This window comes from Myotis nattereri, assembly GCF_964212035.1.
Source record: "Myotis nattereri genome assembly, chromosome: 3".
NCBI lineage: Eukaryota > Metazoa > Chordata > Mammalia > Chiroptera > Vespertilionidae > Myotis > Myotis nattereri.
In genome coordinates this window covers 82526247-82550069 of record NC_138077.1, presented here as the reverse complement: position 1 = coordinate 82550069, position 23823 = coordinate 82526247, and the positions used below count along the sequence as shown (strand labels likewise).

The 23823-nt window shown below is 35.1% G+C and overlaps 1 protein-coding gene across 3 annotated transcripts in view; it reads left to right on the top strand.

Moving 5' to 3' along the window:
* Window positions 1–23823, top strand: part of EPHA6 (EPH receptor A6) — a 934835-nt gene that overhangs the window by 72645 nt on the left and 838367 nt on the right. For all 3 annotated transcript variants that reach the window (XR_013995684.1, XM_081086735.1, XM_081086736.1), the window contains exon 2: window positions 13565–13629. Coding sequence is in view for 2 of the 3 variants with exons in the window: in XM_081086735.1 (XP_080942861.1) it covers window positions 13565–13629 (65 nt within the window). In the remaining variant the exon portion in view is untranslated. The remainder of the gene's footprint in view (window positions 1–13564; window positions 13630–23823) is intronic.

Sequence of the window (23823 nt, the reverse complement as noted above, 5' to 3'; positions counted from 1 at the left end):
AAACTCTCATTGTTTGCAGATGACATGATATTGTACAGAAAACCCTAATTCAGTACTATTCACAGTTAAGAGCTTTAAAATGGGTAGATAAAATTATTTGTTCCTTAAATAGAAATAGTTCTAGAGGATTTTAAAGAGTAAAACAGGGTTACTCCTTTTCAGTAATTTAGTATTTTCAAATAAATCTTTAATCCCTGATTTGGTCTCTTGAATGTGTTTACCTGCAAGGAAGGAGATTCCTTGGGGAGACAAATCATCAGTGAATAAATAGTTCTTTTTGTTTATAAATCAGTCTCCACCAAAAACTACTAAATTTAATAAATGAATTCGGCAATGTAGCAGAATACAAAAATCAACACCCAGAAATCGATGACATTTTTATACACCAATAATGAACTCTCAGAAAGAGAAACTAAAAAAATACCCTGTTTACCATTGAAAGAAAAAAAAATTAAGATACTTAGAAATAAACTTAACCAAGGAGGTAAAACACTTGTACTCAGAAAACTACAGGATGTTGAAAAAAGAGATAAAGGAAGATATAAACAAGTGGAAGAATATACCATATTCATGGCTGGGTAGAATTAACATCATTAAAATGTCCATGCTACCCAAAGAAATCTATAGATTCAATGTAATCCCTATTAAAATACCAATAGCATATTTCACAGATCTAAAACAAATACTCTAAAAATTTATATGGAACCAAAACAGACCCTGAATAGCAGAAGAAATCTTGAAAAATAAGAAAAAAGTTGGATGGATCACAAAACTTGGTATCAAATTACACTACAAACGCATGTAATCAAAACAGCCTGGTACTGGCAGAAAACCATACATATAGATCAATGGAACAGCACAGAGAACCCAGAAATTGACCCACGCCATAATGCTCAATTAATATTTGACAAAGGAGCAAAGAACATACAATGGAGTTGAGACAGTCTCTTCAATAAATGGTTTTGGGAAAATTGGACAGATACATGCAAAGAAATGAAATAAACCAAGTATTTTTTTTTTAAAAAAAATAAAAATTAGGTCTTTCAAAATGTAGCCAATAACTGGTTATAACTATAAAAATCATAATATGCCTTGTGAATAGTGTTAAAAAGGCAATATGTTTTAAGTAGAAAACTTACTGTTTATTCAGTACTATTCACAGTTAAGAGCTTTAAAATGGGTAGATAAAATTATTTGTTCCTTAAATAGAAATAGTTCTAGAGGATTTTAAAGAGTAAAACAGGGTTACTCCTTTTCAGTAATTTAGTATTTTCAAATAAATCTTTAATCCCTGATTTGGTCTCTTGAATGTGTTTACCTGCAAGGAAGGAGATTCCTTGGGGAGACAAATCATCAGTGAATAAATAGTTCTTTTTGTTTATAAATCAGTCTCCTATTTGCCTGATAAGCAAGCCTAACCAATGGACACAGACAACAGGGGGATTGAGGGCATGAGTGGGGGCTAAGGGGGTAATGGGGGGATGAGGTCACATATGTAATACCTTAATCAATAAAGAAAAAAAGAAAAGCATAACAGAGAGTTAAATAACAGAAAATTTAATTTAAAAAATCAGTCTCATGAAATATTATTGTGCCTTGGAAGGATAAAAATTGAGCATCTCAGTCATAAAGCTCAGGTTGGAATTGGGTCCTGATAACTTCACTAAGATTTTCTCAACATTTTACAGTTTTTACCGTGTCCTTATCTTGTGTAATCAATGAATTAAAACTGATCAATGTCTTAATGGAAGCCTGTACCTGCTTTTTAATGCTTAATTATAACTGAGAAACCTGTGTTGGATAAAATATTCTTCATTTGCCTTAATTATAAAATGTCATCATCATTTCTGTTGCATTTACTTCACTGCACAAGATCCTGGTGATACAGACTTTGACAATAGCACTTATGACTTGTCTTGCATACAGGGTAATGATGATAATGCCTGTGTTTTGTTTTGTTTTGTTTTGTTTTGTTTTGTTTTGTTTTGTTTTGTTTTATACTGGAGGCCCGGTGAACGAAAATCGTGTACTGGGGGGTGGGGGGTCCCTCAGCCTGGCCAGCACCCTCTCACAGTCTGGGAGTCCTCCGGGAATATCCCACCGATGGTTTAGGCCTGCTCCCCATGAACATCCTTAGCGCTGCTGCAGAGGCGGGAGAGGCTCCTGCCATGGCCGCTGCACTGGCCAGCCATGAGCCCAGCTCCTGGCTGAGTGGCACTCCCCCTGTGGGAGCACACTGACCACCAGGGGCAGCTCCTGACCTGAGTGTCTGCCCCTGGTGGTCAGTGTGTGTCATAGCCACCGGTCATTCCGCCGTTCGGTCGATTTGCCAATTACCCTTTTATTATATAGGATTTTTCTGCCAACAATAAAACTTCCATCTGTCATTCTTTTCTCTGTACTGAAGCCATGCTGCTCTTGGCATGGGTCACATTTGTAAATGTTTCATTTATGAACCATCCCTCCTCCTGACTCCTCTGCAGTACAGAAATATGCCACACAAGATCATCTGTCTCGCAGTTCGTGACCTCTAAATCTGGCATCGTATATGCTGTGTCATTACGTCTGTAGTTTTCAGTAGGAAGTTGTCCTACATGATTCTCATTACTCTATTTTCAAATAGTTATGCTAAAAGCTATTTAATGTGTAAATGTTACAACTGGTTGCCTTAATGTTTTATTGTGTCCTCCCATTTTTCCTTTTCATTTCTCTCATTATAGACTGTGCTAGTTCCACAGGCAATGCTACTAACCAAAACCTTTAGTACAATTCAGTTTAACAATTCAGAAGGCAACACACATTCTTTAGACAGTCAAGGATGTTGAAATTGTGGTTAAAAGGTTAGAAAATTACATTTTATTTAAAATATTCTTTTTGCAGCATCTTTTCAGAATATATATTACTTTATGAACAGATTATCAAGTTTCATGACCTGATCACCATGTTTTATAGGCAGCTGACTGTGAAATCTAAGTGTTCATGAAGAGTTTAGTTAGTTGCTTTACAGAAGAGTCTTAAATACTGGCAATTTGAATCCAGCGTTTTTAGAGACAAAAGGAACTCAAGTATAGTTAATATTACTGAAATAGTTGGAGAGAGGGGGTGGTGGAAATATAAGAAAAGTACAGTATTATCCTTAGATCTCTCTCAAAGATACTTTAGTGGATTAATTAACAAGAGAAATTCAAAGGGTAAAGAAGATAAAATCATCCCCTATCATACAGTAAACAAATACATACTAAGCCATGATCCCCTGGAAGAATGGCTAACAAGACCAGAGACTGTTGGGAGCCAAGTTGGAGCGATTACTGAGACTTAGAGAATTACTTGGTTTAGGGCAGAGCAACTCCAAACAATTGGTAGAATAAGAGTTACGACTTGGCCAATTTACACAAGCACATGATACTGTAGCCATGTTAAAAATCCAAATAGGAATTAAATAGAAGATATAATGTAAAACAGGGAGTAGTTTATATGGACAAATAAAAGTTGGAATTTTACAAATTATATTTCAATGTAGTTCTGTGAAGAATTGCTGATGTGGTGTGATTTTGAGGTATGCTAGGAGAGTCCCAAGTCACTATTACCTGAAAGGTTCTATAATTCAAATTTCATTTGGATAAATGAATAAATAATGCAAGAAGGAATAAGGAGAAATGAGTACTCATAAGCTCATTTGTGTGCTATCTTATTGAGATGATTTCTGGATTTGATGGATGCTTTCAGTGGGGCAGCAGATAAGACATGATTGTTTGAACACTTGCACTGTTAGAGACGGGGGTAGATGCACAGAGCTTAGTCTGACAGCAGGTAGCCTGAGAGCTTACCTTGCTGAGTTGTGGCCAATGTGAAGAGAAGAGGACCCTAAAAGGTACAGAAATGGTTTGTCTTCTTACATTCCATTCTGTATTCAAAACAAGTCGCTGTTTAGATTTAATTTTTCCTCAAGACCACGTTGCCCCTTAACCACATTTCAGAGACATCGTATGTGAATAGCCTTTGACCTTCTGCATTACAAACTAAGCACAATGGGCATTTAAATTTCATCTAGTGCCTGCCTTCCCATTTAGTCTACCCTAAAAGTTGGTTAAGAATGTTATTCCCCAAGATATGAGTTTCTTGCCATGGCTACTTTCCTTGCACTCCATTCATTTATTCATTTCATTCATTAAATGCACACACACTCACACACACACTCCTTGACCTTGAGGAGCTAGTTCATACATTGCAGGACTAATATTTAAATTAAAGTAATATTAATAATTGTACCTTGATTTGGCCATAATTTCAATGGACAAATGGATAAAATTATCCTTTTAAAATTACTATGTTTTGTGGGTGTTTTTTTTTCAATTATGACAAGGCAGTTAAGGTTTTTACTTGATAATTTTTTTTATTTCTGATGACTAATCTTAGATTAGAAAAAAAATGTGGCATTCTCCCTCCCTTTCTTCTCTCTCTCTAAAAATCAATCTAATAAAAATAAAAAAATTACAAATTGGTTACTTCTGATAATTTTTACCTCAACTTTTTTAAAAAAAATCTCCTACTCTAAATGAAACACTATCATGACAAATTTAGCACAGATTTCTTGAATTTGGGATTATTTTGGAGAGGATTTTTCAGGTAGAAAATTATTGTTTCCCTTCCTGTTGACTACTGGGATGCACTTACAGTCTATTCATTCCTTGGCGCTTCTATAAAAACCGAGATAAGTGGTCCAATTACTGACAGTTTTGATGGTGATGTTGATGTGCTATTGGATGTCTGCCCTTCTGGAACAGCAATTTAATTCCACACATTCTACTAAATAGCTGCAGCATTTCTTCATCGGAGCCCTCTAAACAGGGCATTTTAATCTGTTCTGGTATTTTTATGTTTGAATGAACTTCGGTGTGTAGGTTAACACAAAATCCTAAGAGTAGGAGTGAAAAAAAAATGACACCAGGTACTCCTTGTGGGTAGACATTGTATTTTATAAGCTTTCTATACCCTGCAATAGCTAATATAGTCTTCAGTATAACAGAATCAATAAATATTTATTGAAATATGCCAAAATGTCTTAATGTAAAATCCAGGAACATTTTTTGTGACTCTATAAGTCCGTAATGGAGGGTAAAAACTATTTTCATTATGTCCATATAAGTGTAATGGAGGGGGGGAAATTTTGTAGGGAAAAACTTTTCCCTTCGATTTTCAAGGAAAAAAATTGCTCTTTTTTAAGTAATATAATTTTTTTTTTTAGATTTCAGTAAAAGTCATTTTTTTCTTCCCAGTGTAAAGCCACTATTGTTTCTTTTTAAAGTAAGCATTTAATAATTTTTAAATACTGTTCTTCCTTTATATAGAAACGGTTTTGTATCGAGATGGTCATTAAATTGTAGATAAGACTTTCAAATAAGTAGTCATAATATATTTCATTATGTTCATATTATCTTATCTTTCCAGTAGGACTTCCAAACTCTCATGTGATAGAGATATTATTTATGAACAGTTCTTATATTAAAAATAAGAGCAACAGGAATAAGAAAGCCACAGCAAAATAAAATGCTATAAGTACACCTAATGAACAAATATTGATTTCAGTTTTTAAGAAGGAATTAACTTTTTTGGAAAATGTTGCCTTAAAAATAATACCACTACATAGAAGACATACCACAGATAAACATAATCGTACACTTATTTAAAACAATATATGCTTGATTTTTTAGGAATTCGATATTGATATTCTATGTGAGGGTAGATACAGTATCATCAACTACACATCTGGAAATAAAAGCTTTGATTTTTGTCAATCAAAAATATGTAATTATATCAAAACTAAATTAGTTAATGTGGTCATCTGAATGCCATTTTAAAGCAGAATCTAAACAGGATGACGTTCAAATAGTCTCTTGTTAAATTTAGATACACACATACACACGCACTACTACTTGCATGTGTTTTTTGGTTTATCAGCTTTCTCATTTAGTATGATATGAATAAATATATCTCTTTAAATAAATAACAGGTGTTAATCTTGTTATATTTAGAACTATGCCATTAAATAAAAAGTATTGACTTTTTACTGAAGTTAATGTCATTACATTATAATTTTTTTTTCCTCTTTTGGTTTACAGCATTTTCACACTCTGGTAGGGACTAGATAACTTTTGTTTAAAACCAGCAGGAGGAGCTCTCACCTTTCTGGGATTAATGCAATTAGTGTTCCTGGAAATCCTGAATTTGTGGGGGTTTTATATATGAAACAAATTGTAAAATTAAACATTTATCATGTGTAATGATATTAAAGTTTTCAAAATCCCTCAGTTTTATTCTAGTATAAATGTATAATTTATTTGTCTGGAATACAAATTTGAAACTTTACTGTTCTTATAAATTTTTAAAAGGCATGATTGCAGTTTAATGAAGAAAATAAAGCAATTATGTAAATTTTGTTTCTTGAAGAAACTAAGAAACAAAAATATTCTTCCTAAGGATCTACAGTGTTGCAGGTATTTACATGTTTTCCTTTTTGTTTGTTTTGAAATTAATACAGTTTACAGTTTACAAATTATACATTTGGAGAACCAAATAGACTAAATATGTTTTAGAAAAAGTATTTATATGAAATAACCAGTATAAATTCTGTATGCAATTTACCAAAAACAAATCTCTCTTGATGGGCTTCAATTCATATTTTGGATTTTTGAACACTCTACTTCATAAAACCCTTTAAGTTAAATGGCAGGGTTTGTATATAGTAATGATACATTTTCTGTATAAACCATTAATGTGAAAATTTGGATGAAAACTTATGAAAATCTGCAATTAGAAAAAAAAATGATGGTTCTCTGTACCTACAAAAATTTTTTTTTTTTTTTTTTTTTTTAAATATATTTTATTGATATTTTACAGAGAGGAAGGGAGAGAGATAGAGAGTTAGAAACATCGATGAGAGAGAAACATCGATCAGCTGCCTCCTGCACATCTCCCACTGGGGATATGCCCGCAACCCAGGTACATGCCCTTGACCGGAATCGAACCTGGGACCTTTCAGTCCGCAGGCCGACGCTCTATCCACTGAGCCAAACCGGTTTCGGCAACAAAAATTTTTTAAAAGAAAACAAATAATAAATTTTTATATTCAAACTTAAAAAGCAGGCAGAAAATAACACTTAAAAAAAAAAAAAGGTTTAGGTTTAAATGATGGGAATCCAAATCTATTACTTAGTGATCTTCAGAAAAATTACTTAACCTCTCCTGAGACTCAGTTCTCTCATCTGTAAATTGGGTATTTAAAAACAATAATATATAGGATAATATGGATATTACTGAAGCAAAATATGTAGAAAATCTTTTCTAAATTGATTATGATTAGTATCATTATTTTACTAGGGAAATAATGTTGTATCCCAGAGATATTAATATGCTAAATGACTAAGCTTTCATGTCCCCCCAAAGTAGATAATGGTATGATGTACTTCTGAATAGTATATACCAAAAACAAAAATAACTTTTATTTGACAATGAGATAAGTTTATAGTTTTGAATATTTATTATAGTATCTTTAGCTTTTCTTCCAAATATTTTAGATTGTTTTTGTTTTTGTTACTGTGAATGATCCCAGATGCCATCAGATATCATTTTTGTATTTTTGTATATTTGTGTGTGTGTGTGTTGTGTGTGTGTGTACACATATGATATATACTTATATATCATCGTTACTGTACTTTCTGTTACTTCTAGGCTTGTTAGAATTATTGTTGATATAAAGTAGATGAAACTACGCAGGAAGTCTTTTATGAAGCTCTAGCCCCTTGTATCTGCTATTATCTTTTTGTGATGGAGGTCAGCAGCCATTGGAAACCGTTAGCTAAATACATTAATTTATTAAGAGTAGAAAATGATATAGAGTAATTTGGTCATTTCTTCTTCATTTATTAAATGAAATATTTCAGTGACAAAAATGTTACTTTATTTCCTTATTCAGAAGTACCTTATATAGAAAAAGCAAAATAAATATTTTATTTTCAGATTATTTACCAGTTTTATAAATAACTAGAGGCCTGGTGCACAAAAATTTGTGCACTCGGGGGGTCCCTCAGCCCATCCTATGCCCTCTTTCAGTGTGGGACCCCTTGGAGGATGTCCACCCCAGTGGGGACCCTCACCCCATGGAGGTTTGCCCAGCCTGGGTGAGGGGCTGATGGCTGTTTTCAGGCTGGCCACACCCCCTTTATGGTGGGGGGGTCCCCACTGGGGTGCCTGGCCAGTCTGGGTGAGGGGCTGAGGGCCGTTTTCAGGCTGGTAAACACCCTAGCGATGTAAGCTCCCAGTCTCTCCTTTTTTTTCCTTTTTATTCTGGGGTTTATTTACCTTCTGTAATTGAAAATTTGTTGCTTTCAGTGGAGCTCAGAGCCGGGCCACGGCAGGCGGGGAACCTTGGCTTCCTCCTGCTCACTCCAGCTCCGTGGCTGCCGTCTGCCATCTTGGTTGGGTTAATTTGCATATAGTTGCTCTGATTGGCTGGTGGGCGTGGCTTAAGGCATAGCAAAAGTACAGTCAATTTGCATGTTTGTCTTTTATTAGTATAGGATGGCTTCCTAGTATGCTGCAAAATTTATTAATGGTATATTTTATCATTATGAATGTGAAACGTGGGGTGCAGAATCAGGGTGCAGATTCTTCCATGGGTCCTTGCCCACAAAGTTTGAAGAATAATAAACTCATGGACTAAAAGGCTTCTTTAATAAAAATGTGGAAGTTTACTGGAAGCATATACAAACTTTCCCAAGTAAGGGGTCTCCAAATGGGACCCCCAAATGCAGAAAAAACCTGCTCTCTTTCTCTCTAATGGAAAAATAAAAAATCCAAACTCTGCCTGAGTCTCTCTTTGTCTCCAGGTTTAAAAAGGCTGTAGTTCTTTGTCTATCATGTTCCCTTCTAATTGGACCCCTTCCCCAGTTTACGACCGTGTGCTTTCTTATTTGGTCCCTCTTTTGCAGGATATCAGTTTCAAAGATCAAAGCCCACCTGGTGCCTCCTTCTTTCTCTCCTCCTTATCTTGTTACATTCCTTTATTCTCTGTGAAAATATCTTCTCCTCTTCCGGGTACCTTGTGACCTTTCTTTATTTTCTGTGAATGTATGTCTTCCTTTCTCTCCCCCCTTATCCTGTGACATTTCTTTATTCTCTGTACAAGTAAGATAAGCATTTTGGCATCTTGGAGCTATTTCTGCCCTTCACATATGCATTCCTCCCCCGTGAACCCTCTCTTTTTTTAAATTTCTTTATTGATTAAGGTATTACATATGTGTCCTTATATCCCTATTACCCCCTTATAGCCCCCCCCCCACACTTATGCCCTCACCCCCTGTTGTCTGTGTGTCCCTTGCTTAGGCTTATATGCATGCATACAAGTCCTTTGGTTGATCTCTCCCCCTTCTTCCCTAAGACTCACTATCCTATCCCTAAAATCCCTTCCAAAGTGCTTGGATTTAAGCATATTTGAAATATCTTAATTCCTTCCAGTCATTAACCTTGTTTATGATCAAATTATTTTTGTCCAGTTGGATCCTATGCAAGTTGGTTCTAGAGTTCTTTCTCAGTGATCTTAGTGGAAATTAATATCATCCCTGTTTTCTGGTGTAAGGACCATGAAACACCACCAGTAAAGTAATCTTACAAAATATAAAAATAAATGGAACCTGAATCAGATAAAGCCACTAAATAGATCTTTAATTTAAAGAAAATACAGGAAATGGGGAAGCACCTTTCAATGATATATTATAATTAGGAAAATCCAGAAAGTGTGACAAAACAATTTTTTTTTATTTAGTAAATTTGATTTCAAGTAGTGAAAAAGATAAACTGTCTAGTCATTAGGGAAGCATTAAAGCAATGAGATCCTGTTGCACACATGTTAGCATGCCTCAAAAACTGGATAATACCATGGATGTGGAGCAATAGGAAAATAACATATTCCCCTAACGGGAATGCAAAACTTCATAGGCATTTTGGAATATGACACTTAAAAAAAAAGTATTCCTCACATAAGCCAGTAATTTCTATGTACCATAGAAGAAAGGAAGCATGGGTTCCTATAAGAATCTGTAAATGATATATTACAGTGGCTTTACTTATAATTCTCTAACTAAAAATAGCCCATATGTCTATCAACTAGGAAATGCCATGCAGTAGAATACTTTTCAGCAATTAAAAGGAACTTAACTATTGATACAGCAACATAGATGAATCTCAAATACACTATGCTAACATTAAAAAAAAACCCCAAAAACTCAAAGACTATCTGCTATGTGATTTCATTCATTTGACATTTTGGGAAAGTCAGAACCATTGGCGCAGAAATCAGATGAGTGGTTGTCAAGGGCTTGGTGGGGAAGAGACTCACTATTAAGCAGTGGTTCTCAACCTCCCTGATGCCGCCACCTTTTAATACGGTTCCTCATGTTGTGGTGACCCCCAATTTCATCGTTACAGATTGAACATAATTAAAGCATAGTGATTAATCACAAAAACAGTATGTAATTTATATATGTGTTTTCCGATGGTCTTAGGCAACCCCTGTGAAAGGGTCGTTCGACCCCCAAAGGGGTCGCGACTCACAGGTTGAGAACCGCTGCTATAAAGGCTCACAAAGGAAATTTTGGAGGTCATGAGTGTATTCTATAGCTTGATTATCGAGTTGGTTATATAGATGTAGGGGTTTGTCTTAATTCATAGAAATGTACATTTAAAATGGGTGAACTTTATTAGTAGTACATCATGCCTCAATAAATCTAACTAAAAATATAATAGGAAAAGCTATTGATTAAAAAAAACACTTTAAAAGGAATGTCCATTCACTGTAATTTATAGTACTTATTAGATATTGATTTTTTTGTTAAAGAAGTTGAGAAACTAAGAATATTAAACACTAGCTACTTGATGACATTAAGGGATTACTACTTTCAGGACTTTATTAAGATATTGTAGTTATATATAAAATAAATATGGTAGAAATACATACTGAAATTTTTACACATGAAATTATATGATTAATGGAATTTTCCTCAAAGAAATCTTGGAGTGGAAGAATAGTAAACATGAAATAAGATTGGCCATGCTGGTAATTATTGAAGCCGAATGATGACTACATGTGGATCCAATGTACTGTTTTCTCTACATGTTAAAATATGTTTGAGATTTTCCACAGTAAAAATGAACTAAGGAATTATAGCTCAGTTTTATAAAAGTTTAGTAAATAGATTTTAATAGTATTGAAAGAATATTCTGCAATGAATAGAGTTTATCCCAGAAATTTAAACATGGTTTTATATTTTAAATCAACGTATCATAGTGATTCAAATAAGAAAAATGACAAAATGTTTACAATAGACACTAAATAGCAGATACCAAGTAACTTGCCCCTAATAGCAATTTTTTAAACTACAAAAAGGCAACAAATAAACTCCACTTTCTTAACTAGATGAAGACTAAAAGTCATAATGAGATGATAAAACATTGTTTCTCAGAGTGTGGTCCATGGACTACTGGTGTCTGGGGGAATTGGAGGTAGTGAGTAGTTAAAAATAAAGATCTGCTGAATCATGGACCCCAAGCATTTACCTGCTGTAAACTCTGCAGATTCCTCCCCAGTTAATCTTTGTTGCTTTCCTCCCTCATTTCTGTCCTCCTTCTTCCCTGGAAATAATTCCCTCCCCTGGTCCCTGTTCCAGGAACTGAGAACTGAGTTATAACTCAGTTATTTTATAGAAGATATCCTAAAAGAAAAACAAATATGTGTTGCTTATCACATCTGATGAAGACCCCTCATCCTAGCCCAGCTCAAATAGCATCTCCTTTGTTAAATCCGCTGAGACCTGCCTTAGCCTACTTACTTGCTAGGCTAGCATATAGTCAATCGTTTAGTTTTGAATTTAACAGAATATATTTTAATTATTTGTTTGCATATTTGCCATTAGATTATGAGTTACTTTTGGTCAGGAAAATGATGTGTGCTTTTTATTTTTGTTTTTGCCTCCCTCGGTAGTAAGTATACTATCTGGCAAATACAGTAACAATGTAATCTATGCTTTAAAGATCTCGGATTTATTCATAAGAATTGTTTTCATACTTTGCCAATAATATATAAGGGCATTTAATAACAGAAAGAAAATAAAGAAGCCTGCTTTAATACAGTTTTTTTTTAATGTGGTATAGAAGGACCATATATGAAAGGAGAGAGAGAAGCAAAGGTGGTTATTTTATCAATTTTAGAAGATGGCTATTTTATTTTTAAAATTTTTAAATTAAAACTTTATTGTTGAAAGTATTACATACGTCCCCTTTTCCCCCCATTGACCTTTTCTAGCCTGCCTCCACCCCCTGCCCCAGGCTTTCACCACAATATTGTGTGTTCATGCGTTATGCATATACTAGTGGCCTGGTGCACGAAATTCATGCGGCGGAGGGGGGTGTCCCTCAGCTCTGCCTGAACCCTCTCCAATCTGGGACCCCTTGGGGGATGTCTGACTGCCAGTTTAGGCCCACAGGGATCGGGCCTAAACCGGCAGTCGGACATCCCTTTCACAATCTGGGACTGCTGGCTCCTAACCGCTCACCTGCCTGCCAGCCTGCTCTCCCCCAACTGCCCCCCCCACTGGCCTTTTCACCTCAAGCTGCCCCCCATTTCTGGCCTGTTTGTCCCCAACTGCCCCCCCTGCTGGCCTGACCACCCCAAACTGCCCCCCCCCGCCAGCCTGCTCACCATCTACTGCCCTCCCGCCCGCCTGCTTGGCCCCAACTGCCCCCCCCCACCTGCCTGCTTGCCCCCAACTCTCCCCCCTGCCAGCATGCTTGCCCCAAATTGCCCCTCCCGCTGGCCTGATCATGCCCAACTGCCCCCCACTGCCAGCCCGCTCGCCCCCAACTGCTGCCCCTGCTGGCCCCCAACTACCCTCCCCTCCTGGCATGATCGCCCCTTACTGCCTCTGCCTCGGCCCTGCCACTATGGCTTTGTCTGGGCAGTGGCCACGGAGCCAGCTGGGGCGACCAAGGAAGCCAAGCCTCAGTGACCAAGGAAGCCAAGCCTCCCGTGCCCGGTCTCTGGCCGGCTTGGTTCTGTGGCTCTGGTTGGCACCACCATTTTTGTCATATCAATTTGCATATTCCCTCCTTATTGGCAGTGGGTGCTGCCATCTTTGTCTAGAAGTGATGGTTAATTTGCATATTACTCTTTTATTAGATAGGATTAGATAGGATGCATACAAGTTCTTTGGTTGATCTCTTCCCACCACCCACCCACCTTCCCCTGTCTTCCCTCTGAGATTCCACAAATTGTTCTATGCTTCTATGTGGAAGACAGCTATTAAGAATGACTTTGTTATTAAATTGTTTCATTTAGCATTGTTATACACAAATTACATATTTTAAAATTAACTTATAACCACCTCACATATTTTATCATTACTTATAAATACTTACTATATATAAATAATTTAAATACAACTTACTAAAGCTAATGTAGTGAGTAATAGTAAGATTTGAGATATTTATGTGTTTTTTGTTTATTTAATTGCAGTTGTGTTGCTTGATACAACAACTGTGCTGGGAGAGCTAGGATGGAAAACATATCCATTAAATGGGGTAAGTTTGAATATCTTTTAAAAATTGTCATCCTTGTTAGATATTTAGGATCTGTTGTAATATGAAAGAATGGTGGATTTTGGACTCTATGTGGTATACATTTTAGCATATAACTTAAATCACATAGAAGAGATTAAATTACAATGAGAAGGGAATAATATGTAAAACATATTTGTTTCTTTTAAATTAGTAACTGTTCTTTAACATAGTGTTTTACAGAAATAATATTAGAATATTTCATAAATATTTTCTCTAGAAATAAATTTCTATTTGTATATTTAAGGCACTTTTCTGTATATATGTTATGAAGTTTGGTAACCTCAGTGAGTATTTGTGCATAAACAAATTTTAAATTACCATAACATAAGTGGATTTCACAGATATTAACAATTTGGTTTTTATTAGAAGCTATGAGTTTACTGTATTTTTTGAAGTTGGCAAAAAGATACATTATGATTAGGTGTTGTTGTTTTTTGTTGTTGTTTTTTTTAATCTAGGAATAGTTCCTTTTGAAATACTTATAAGGATGCATAATTTACTAAGTACAGTTTTTCAGGTATTAACATTATTTTAGTTTTGTTTGTACTTGATTTTTATGTTTTGATGTATTTTGCATTATTTTCACATTGCGATATGTTTCTACATTTTTATTTTAAGCTAAAACAAAAGGGTAGTTTGTGAAGCTTTGTGCATTGTTAGTTTTGTCTGTTTAAACAACTTTAATAATGGAGGTGGTCAACTGTCTTCAGGTATAGTTGGGTTAGCTTTTCTTTTTTTTCTTAAAATTTGTTTTTTTTTTCTCATTTATCACATTCTTGATAATTTTACATTGCTTCTTCCATTACATCTACAAATTTAAATCTGAAAGGAGAAGTTGACCCAAACAGGTTTTATTATTTTAGCATTATTCAAATATTGCTGTTTGAATTTGACTTTTTATACCAACAGTTATTCAACAGTTAATTATTAAACATGTGTATTTTCATCTAAAAATTCATATGAAGAGTTAAATCTTCCTGTTTTTGATTAACAGGCTGTTTTTTATTTGTTTTATAGACTCATTTTATTTATTTTTTCTGAAAATTTCTTTTTATTCTGTGAGCTCTTTATCAAATCATTTATGAGAAATATATTTTTAAATTAAGATTATGCTTCAACCTTCATTATCTTCTTTCCATTAAAATGAATAAGCATCCGTATGTCTTGTGTGTATCAAGAATGTCACATTTATCACAATTACTTTCAAGAAGTAAATTAATTTTTTTCCCTAGAAACCTTCTAAGATAATAAATATCTCTGTATCAGTTCTTATACAGAATAACCTATAAGAACTTATAAGTAATTAATGTAGAAGCCCTAATTTTTATTTTCTGGGGAAAAAAGACCAAAACCCCCCCCCCCACACACATTAGAGATCCTATTATTACTGTCCTCATATAGTCATAGCTGAAGAATCGTGTGGGGATCAGGAGTTATACCCCTGCTCTAGTGATTGTGCTTGGCTTGGTCGGGCCACATTTCTGAGCAAACTGGTAACTAGGACACAGGACTTACAGAGTTACAAATACACTTACTGATATCATTCTTGTGATGATTTTATCATAGGTATTACTTCATAGTTTTCTGTTTGCCAGTTACTGCACTAAGAAATTTACATTTTATTTTCACAGTGGCACTATAGTGAATGATGGTCTTTAATTAAAAATAAGCTATTTCTGACTCTGAGGCCTGTGTCTTTACCTTGGCACGGCTACCGGAGAGGAACATCGGCAACTTCATGAAAGGCCAAATACTTATTTGTGGTATTTGTGAAATTGATTTAGATTTCTTTTCTCTCCTTGATAAATAAACTATTACCCTGAGATGTGCATTTTGAACACCAGCCAAGGATTAGTAAGAGGAAAGAGAGAAAGAAGAGGTGAAGGAGATACAATAGGAAAAAAATACGATAGAATAAGGAGGAAAAGATGGTTAAATTTTATTGAGCATTTACCATATGGTAGGCTTTGTTCAAAGCATGTTACATCAATCATATAAATCATATCAATCAAGTACAGATTTTCCACTATTGAAAGATGTAGAAATTAAGAATCAGATGCATTAAATATCTTTTACAAGGTTACAGTGCTAGGAAGTCGTACAGCAAAAATGCAAAGCCATACATATCCTAATCTTGTTGGTAATTTCACACCTAGGTGCTTTTTATTTCTTCTAAGATTCTACAATTTAAAGATAAAGGCCAATGGCCATTTTGTAGTCTACAGAGGGAAAAATAACACATTGATTTATATGTTAAAATATAAATTGAATACTCAGTTACTTTAGAATATCACTGTTGGAATAGGAGGCTGTATTATTTTAGATTATTGACAAATAATAATTCATAAATAGCAAGTGTTAACAGTAGGAAAACTTGAAAGTGGGGACACATCACATGAACATATTTTAAAATAGATCACATAGAAAGTTTTAAAGAAAATATGGAACTTAATTTTTATTTTAATGAAGAAAATAGATTAATGACAATAATGGAGTTTTACTTAATGCTATTGATAGGTTAAAACAAGGATGGGAGTAGTCAGTAAGGTTAAAGAACTTTGAAAAAAAAAGGCTGCTAAACATTGCAAGAATGGGAATCATCTAGACATCAATACTGATTAAATAATTTAAAATCTATGGATATTGTTAATCAGTTTATAGCATTTAAGCCACAATTTATTTCTGTATATTAAAGTTATAATTATATCTCTTTAAAATTATATATTTTTTCAGGTTCTTGGGTTGATTGAGCCATGCTAATTTGAATGGCAGTTTTAACTAAAGTTGCCTTTTTTTTTCAGAGACACTAATCCAGTTGGTTTTACAAAAATATCATGGGCAGAAAAGACAACTTTATGATATATTTGTCAATTTTATGATATAAAGTTTATTTTGTATCTTTCTGAATAAAGTATTTCCTAGGAACTTTTTGATAAATTTTTATTTTTATAAAGAATTGAACAAGATGTTTTTGAAATTATATAAAGTGCTTTATAAAATATAAGTAATTTAGTAAATGATTTCTTGAGTTTTTGTTTGTTTGTTTGTTTGTTTTACTTAAAATGGTCATTTTACCAGTAGTATCATTCCAGTATAGTTGCAGGAGTAGGCATTCACTATGTGCCTGTAAACAAAACCGTTGATGGTTATTTGAGTAGGAGGTTAGTAGACATAGGAAATAGCTGAGTAGTCTTGAGCAAATGACTTTTTAGGCCTGCAAACAGGAAAAGAAAACATTTATTTTCTGAAATGCTTACTTGAAAACTTATTTGTGCCAACTTTTAAATATACTTTATTTTAATCAGTGTTCATAATTCATTTAACAAAAGTCTATTTTATGCTCTTCATGCCAAGTAACTTTTAGAGTGCTTAAAACAGTTTTCTTCTATCCTAAAAGAGTATTGTAAAGAGATAATTCTACACAATCATAAGTCCAAAGAAAGTGTCTTAAGGTAGTTTTGAATACTGTTTTGTGAAATAATAAAGAGAGGGATTAATTGATTAATTCTGACCCAGGAAAATTGGTAGTAAGGATGTAACTTATCAGCTCTTTCTAATAAACTGTGAAAAAATCACATGTGGGCTAGAAGAGAGGAGAGAAATCACTTTTGTGGCAAAGTGAATGTTTTGAGGAAAAACACATGAATTTTAAATGTATGGATTAAGTTTTAGGAACGTTAAGAATCATTTGTGTGGCTGGAGTTGGGGAATGTGGTGAGAAATAAGACTGTGATCATAGGCTAAGTCATAGTGTGGAAGACTTGGATTTTAAATGCCTTAATTCAGTGGTTCTCAACCTTCCTAATGCCACGACCCTTTAATACAGTTCCTCATGTTGTGGTGACCCCCAATTTCATTGTTACAAATTGAACATAATTATAGTATAGTGATTAATCACAAAAACAATATATAATTATATGTGTTTTCCGATGGTCTTAGGTGACCCCCATGAAAGGGTAGTTCGACCCCCAAAGAGGTCGGGACCCACAGGTTGAGAACCACTGCCTTAATTGCTCTAGATAATGTTTACCTCAGTGCCAATAAGTAAAAGTAAAAACTTTCTGGATTCACTTAAAGAAACAAACAAAATTTGAAGTATTTTCTTTGTTTGTTTAAAGCAATAAAATAGACCCTTGGAATGAAGGATACCATGGAAAATTCTAAGGAAAGGATGTTGAAAATATAAGTGATAAGACATTACAGTTTAGTATCACTAAATGATGGGGATACATTCTGAGAAATGCATGGTTGGACAATTTTGTCCTTGTGTGGCCAACACATATCTATGTAAACATAGATATTGTAACCTACTACACACCTAGGCTTGTATTGTTTATAGCCTATTACTCCTAGGCTATACACCTGTATACCATGTTACTGTACTGAATACTGTAGGCAGTTGTAATACACTGGTAATTAATATTTGTATATGTAAACACCAATATAGAAAAGACACAGCGAAAATACAGTATAAAAGATAAAAATGGAATACGTGCGTAGGCACTTACCATGAATGGAGATCCAGAAACAGAAGCTGGTCTGATGGGTCACTGAGGAGAGCTGAGTGACTATGAAGGCCTACACTGCTGTAGACTTTACAAAGACTGTCCCTGCTTCCGTCTGACAGGGTCAGACGTAGGACATCAAACTTATCAGCAGTGCTCCTTCGACAGGGATGTGGGTTGAATGCTTGGAAGTATCCAGGAGAACCTGGCTGAGTGAGGCATAGATCACCGAAATAGTGGCTGTTGGAAGGGAGTGAAAGGTGGTCTGAGGATTACTAGGAAGAAGAAATCAAGATGGAGAGATGCAGGAACATGGGGGATTGTCACAGCAGTGGGGTTTTGGATACTGCATGTTGAAGCAGAGGTCAGATTAGGAAACTGTGGTATTCATTAACAAAGAGGTTTACATAAAAGCATAAAAAAAGAGTTTCACATAGAGAAGGTATAGAACTGATGTAGTATTTTGGCTTTAGAAATTTGATTTTGGTTCCATTGATCCTATCTGGCACAAAAGGTTCTCTCTGGCGTTATATTGATAGAAGAAATAAATCTTGTTTATGCTTTATATCATTACAACCTGAAAATATTTCCAAAGTATAGGGTCAAGCTGGCTATAACTACCACAGAAAACTCTTACGAAAGTGGCAGTGGCATGTAATACTTGTCAAAGTAGCTCTTATGAGGCTGTGTCCTTGTGCAGGATCTCAGGTTCTTAACAAAGAAATTACAACAATGTTCTCTGAGGCCATCATGCTAGGTCTGGGAGGGCTCTAACTCCCTCTGAATAAGGTGCACTGGGGGGACAGGCTCCTCTGTGCTGATACAGGTCAGTGGCTGCCTGACCGTGATATAATTTGTGCTCTCAAAATTGAGCTGTGTGAGTGAGAGGGAATCTATTATCAAGTCCCACAGATATTGCTTCTGTTGGGGAAAAAAAAAATTCCTCCTGAACCACATATCCTTCCATTTCTTAGAGAAAATTCAGCTCCATTAAAATATTATGGGACTGCTGTCATGTATATGCAGTTCATTGTTGACCAAAATGTTGTCATATGGTGTATGACTATTGATATACTGAAAACAGTATATTGAATAATTATATTTGTATAGTGGTTAAAGCTTGGTTTCAGAACAATGAATACAACAGAGAATTTGACTCATAATTCTTTTTAAAAAAATATATTTTATTGATTTTTTACAGAGAGGAAGGGAGAGGGATAGAGATTTAGAAACATCAATGAGAGAGAAACATCAATCAGCTGCCTCCTGCACATCTCCCACTGGGGATGTGCCCGCAACCAGGGTACATGCCCTTGACTGGAATTAAACCTGGGACCTTTCAGTCCACAGGCCAACGCTCTATCCATTGAGCCAAACCGGTCGGGGCATTGACTCATACTTCTTAACTTTGTGCTCTTACTGTCTAATGTCAAAAATTATATGTCTACACTAGGGGCCCAGTGCACAAATTCATGCACCTTGAAAGGAACTGTGGGCCTTGAGGCTGCGGTGGGCACAGGGGCGTGTCTTGGTCCATCCTCCATGCCCCCATCTAGGGCCTCCCATCATGGCCCCCTATCTCCTCTGCTGGTAGCCCCGCTCCCACTTGCACCACTTGCACCACTTGCACCCGCTAACAGCACGGAGCGATTGGGGCTGACGCCAGCAGCATGTGTGAGCAGCAGCTGCTGCCCCAATCACCCCTCAGGAGCAGGGAGAGGTGGAGAAGCCCCCAGGGGCAATTGGGGCCGCAGGCACTGTTCACACCCACTGACAGCACCGAGGGATTGGGACTGGCACTGGGTGCAAGCGGTGGCTCTGGTGTCAGCTGTGGGTGCAAGCGGGGCTGAAGCTGGCAGCAGATTTGAGCGCCAGGTGGGACCACGGTGCACAGGAGCAAAGACTTTTCAGTAACCACTAGAGGCTTGCCTTGTTGACAGGAACCAGTGCCCCGCCTTGGTCTCACGCCCCTGCTCACCTGCTCCACCATCCTGCTGTGGCTGATTCCTGCCATGTTCTGTATTCTGCTGACTGCTGCTGATGCCCGCCATGTTTCTCACGTGCCCCCTGGTGGTCAGTGAATGTCATAGTGACCAGTTGTTCGGTTGCTCAGTTCAGTTGTTGCGCCATTCAGTCTATTTGTTTATTAGGATTTTATATATAGAGATAATTCAGAACTCTTAAGAACTTCATCTATGTCCCTTCCATCCTTTACTTGTCAACATACTACATTAAGAATAAAATTATGAGGATCTAGCAGAGTAGCTAATAGTTCCACGATAATCAATGAAAGAATGTCACGTGAATAAAATTTTTACATAGCCCTGTAGAAGTTATAAATGCATACTGAAGAAGTGTTTTCAATAACATTAAGGGCAGGCATATGCTCTGGATGTTTTTTTTGCTATGAATAACTAATAACTGGTTAATACTAAATCTTACTCTGCAGAAAACTGAAGGACCTATTTCCATTTTAATTTCCTGGGAAGGAGACAGCTAGTTTTTAAGAAGTTATGCCAGTCTAATTCTAATGAGAAAAAAAGAAACACAAAATATAATCCTCATGCAGTAACTTTGTACATAGGTGTGTGTGTGTGTGTGTGTGTGTGTGTGTGTGTGTGTGTATCCTGAACTTATTATTGTAGTCTGCAAATGTATGAAGGGAAATCATATAAATTTTCTGGAAACTTTAACTTTCTTATTTTTTAATTGTTTTATTGCTTAAAGTATTACAAAGAGTATTATATATGTCTTCTTTAACTTTCTTTTGATATTTTCATTTATTTTATGTAGTTTTAGCCAATATGTAACATTGTAGATAAAAGAGAAAAATACAATTACAATAAGAGGGCCTCTAGTTAAATGTTATATTAAAAACTCTTACTACCCATTACATCTCAGGTCCATTCTATACTACATAGCAGGGGGTATGTCATGTTGGGGCTTCTTGGCTCAATATTAACTCTAACTAATAAAAAGTAACTGCTGGTACCCAGAAAAATAAAAGATTTTATAATATAAATAAATATTTCATTATTAAAAACTATTATTTTTCCTTTGAGCTTTAGTAATTATATTTGATACTTCTAAAAATGTAACAGCAGTGTGGCTTTTTAATTTTGATATTGTAATAGAAAAGATAAGTGACCTGCTTGGGTAGCCCCATACTGGTTATTAAAGGTACTTATACCTGGATAAAATCTGACCATTGAAACACAGCATTTCATAATAATAATTACATAAGATATTGTTTAATTTATACCTAAAATTACATATTCTTAATATTGATGGAAAGAACATAATTTTTAAGCACTTCGTCAACTCACCTGATAGACTTTCACCATTTATTTTTATTCATAGTAATATTTTTAGCAAGAAAATGAAAGATTTGTTTTGTCTCAGGTATTTTTTTCCGTTCTTCTCTTTTGGCAACTAAGAGGTAGTTAAGTTTTAAAAGCTTATTCTTAATGTATACCTGGTAGATCAGATATTTGTACAAAGTCATAATGGACTTAGATATAGGCATGCCAATATTCAAAATCAAACTTTCTTTTCAACAGTGAAGTACAAATGACCTGCTGAATGTTACTGGAAAAAATATTATTGGATATTAATTTCGTTTTTTATCAATCACAACAATTTAGAGTTCAGAAAACTTTGTATTTCTCAGGTGCCAGATATTGGTTTTAAATAGCATGTTATATGTATATCTTGTATGCTGTGACTTAGATGATCATCATGATTGGAATAATGCAAAATCATGCAAGATGTGTGATTTTATGTGTTAAACATAGTGAATTAGAATTAGGAAATTTACCCAGAGATATTTAGGAAAAGAAGGATACAAGTCATTCATGTCTAAATAAAAGGTGTAAGTGTAATATGTGTACTTAATTTCTAATTATTTAATTAAATGTTAAAATTTTTAAATGTTATACTGATTTACTAAGTAAATAATTTTTATAATGAAAACTATATATTTTTATAATAAAAGAGGCCTATATTAGAGGTAAACTGAGTAGAAAGATACTTTATTCTATAAATTAAAGTCCATCATTTTCCAATATCATTGTTGCAAAGCTGAAAAATCAAAATAGAATGTGTTTATGACAGACAATGGAATATCTACTAGTAATTAATGTCTATTGTGTTATACTTTCTATATTTCATACTGTAACCATGAAGAGACCTTACTTTCTTTAATTTGGTCTTTTATTTTGATATTTTTCCCTTTGACTCAAATTTGCCTCACATATCACCCTGACTCACCCACTTGCCTCTCCCTTGCTTAATCATTAAGCCCTCAGGACACTGAGGTTCTGGTCAGCATCCAGTTGTCTCAGAAACAAGGTCTTGGGCCTATTGCCTATTGAGAAGAGTTTTCAGTCAAACTAAACATACTATTTTGCCCTCAGTTGTGATTTAGCTCTAGATCCAGGAAAGCAGAACGATCCCACAGAACAAATTATTGTAAAATTGGACAGAACAACTTCATGGCTGACATCAGGACCAATTGCACTGACCAGTTACCCTCTATCTTAGCAGTCAGTAGAGACCACAATACCATCTCTATTAGTCACTATGATTAATGATCTTTCTCCCTATATAGCCCATCCCCTGGAAGCCATTGGGGAGCCAGATGTTTGAGCATGAGCTACCTGTGACTCCAGGCGTGGTGCAATCTCCTTATGAAATCCTTACTTTCTTGGCTGCAAACTCCTGTTCATGTTTTATTAGGCTTTGTTGAGCGCAGGCAAATGAACACCTTCAGTTGCTAACAATACAGTAAGACTAATTTATCCTAGTTGCAGACATCAGTATTGTATTTCTTTCATTTTACAATACATTGAAGTCATTCAATGCTATATATGTTTGAATTCTGAAAATATAAACTTCAGTGATCATTTCTGTTAAAATGGGTTGTTTTAGTTATTTTAAAAACTGATTATCTAGTTTTCTTTAGAGAAACTTTACAACATATGTGGTAGTTTTCTAAATATCCATTATGTTAATTTCAGTCATACTGTTTCACATTTCAAAGAAACAGTGATTTAGTTGTGGAAGTTTCTGTTGTCATATTCAGAAACTCAGATTCTTTCCTCCATCGTGCCATCTATTAATGAGTCCACTGTTTCTGTTACATTGTTCTTGATCTCTAACATTTCTTTTTTATTCTTTCTTAGGATTTCTATCTCTCTGCTTACATTGTTTATCTTTTCTTACATGTCTACTTTATCCATTAAAGCTGTTAGCACATTAATCATAGTTTTGTTTTGTGTTTCCAAATTCCTGATCTGGTAATTCCAACATCCCTGCCATATCTGAGTCTGATTCTGATGCTTCTTCAGTCTTCTCAAACAGTGTTCAGGGTTCTTTTTTGGTTTGTTTGTTTTTGTCTTTTAGTATGCCTTGTATTTTTTTTTGAATGTTTCTTTTTTTAAAAATGTATTTTATTGTTGAAAGCATTACAAATGCCCCCTTCCCCCCCCCCATTAACCTCTTCCCACCTCAGGCCTTCACTCCACTATTGTCTGTGTCCATGAGTAATGCATATATGCATGTAAGTACTTTTGTTAATCTCGCCTCTCCCCGTCTCCCCTCCCCCCAGCCCCTTCCCTCTGAAATACATCAGTCTGTTGTGTGATTCAAT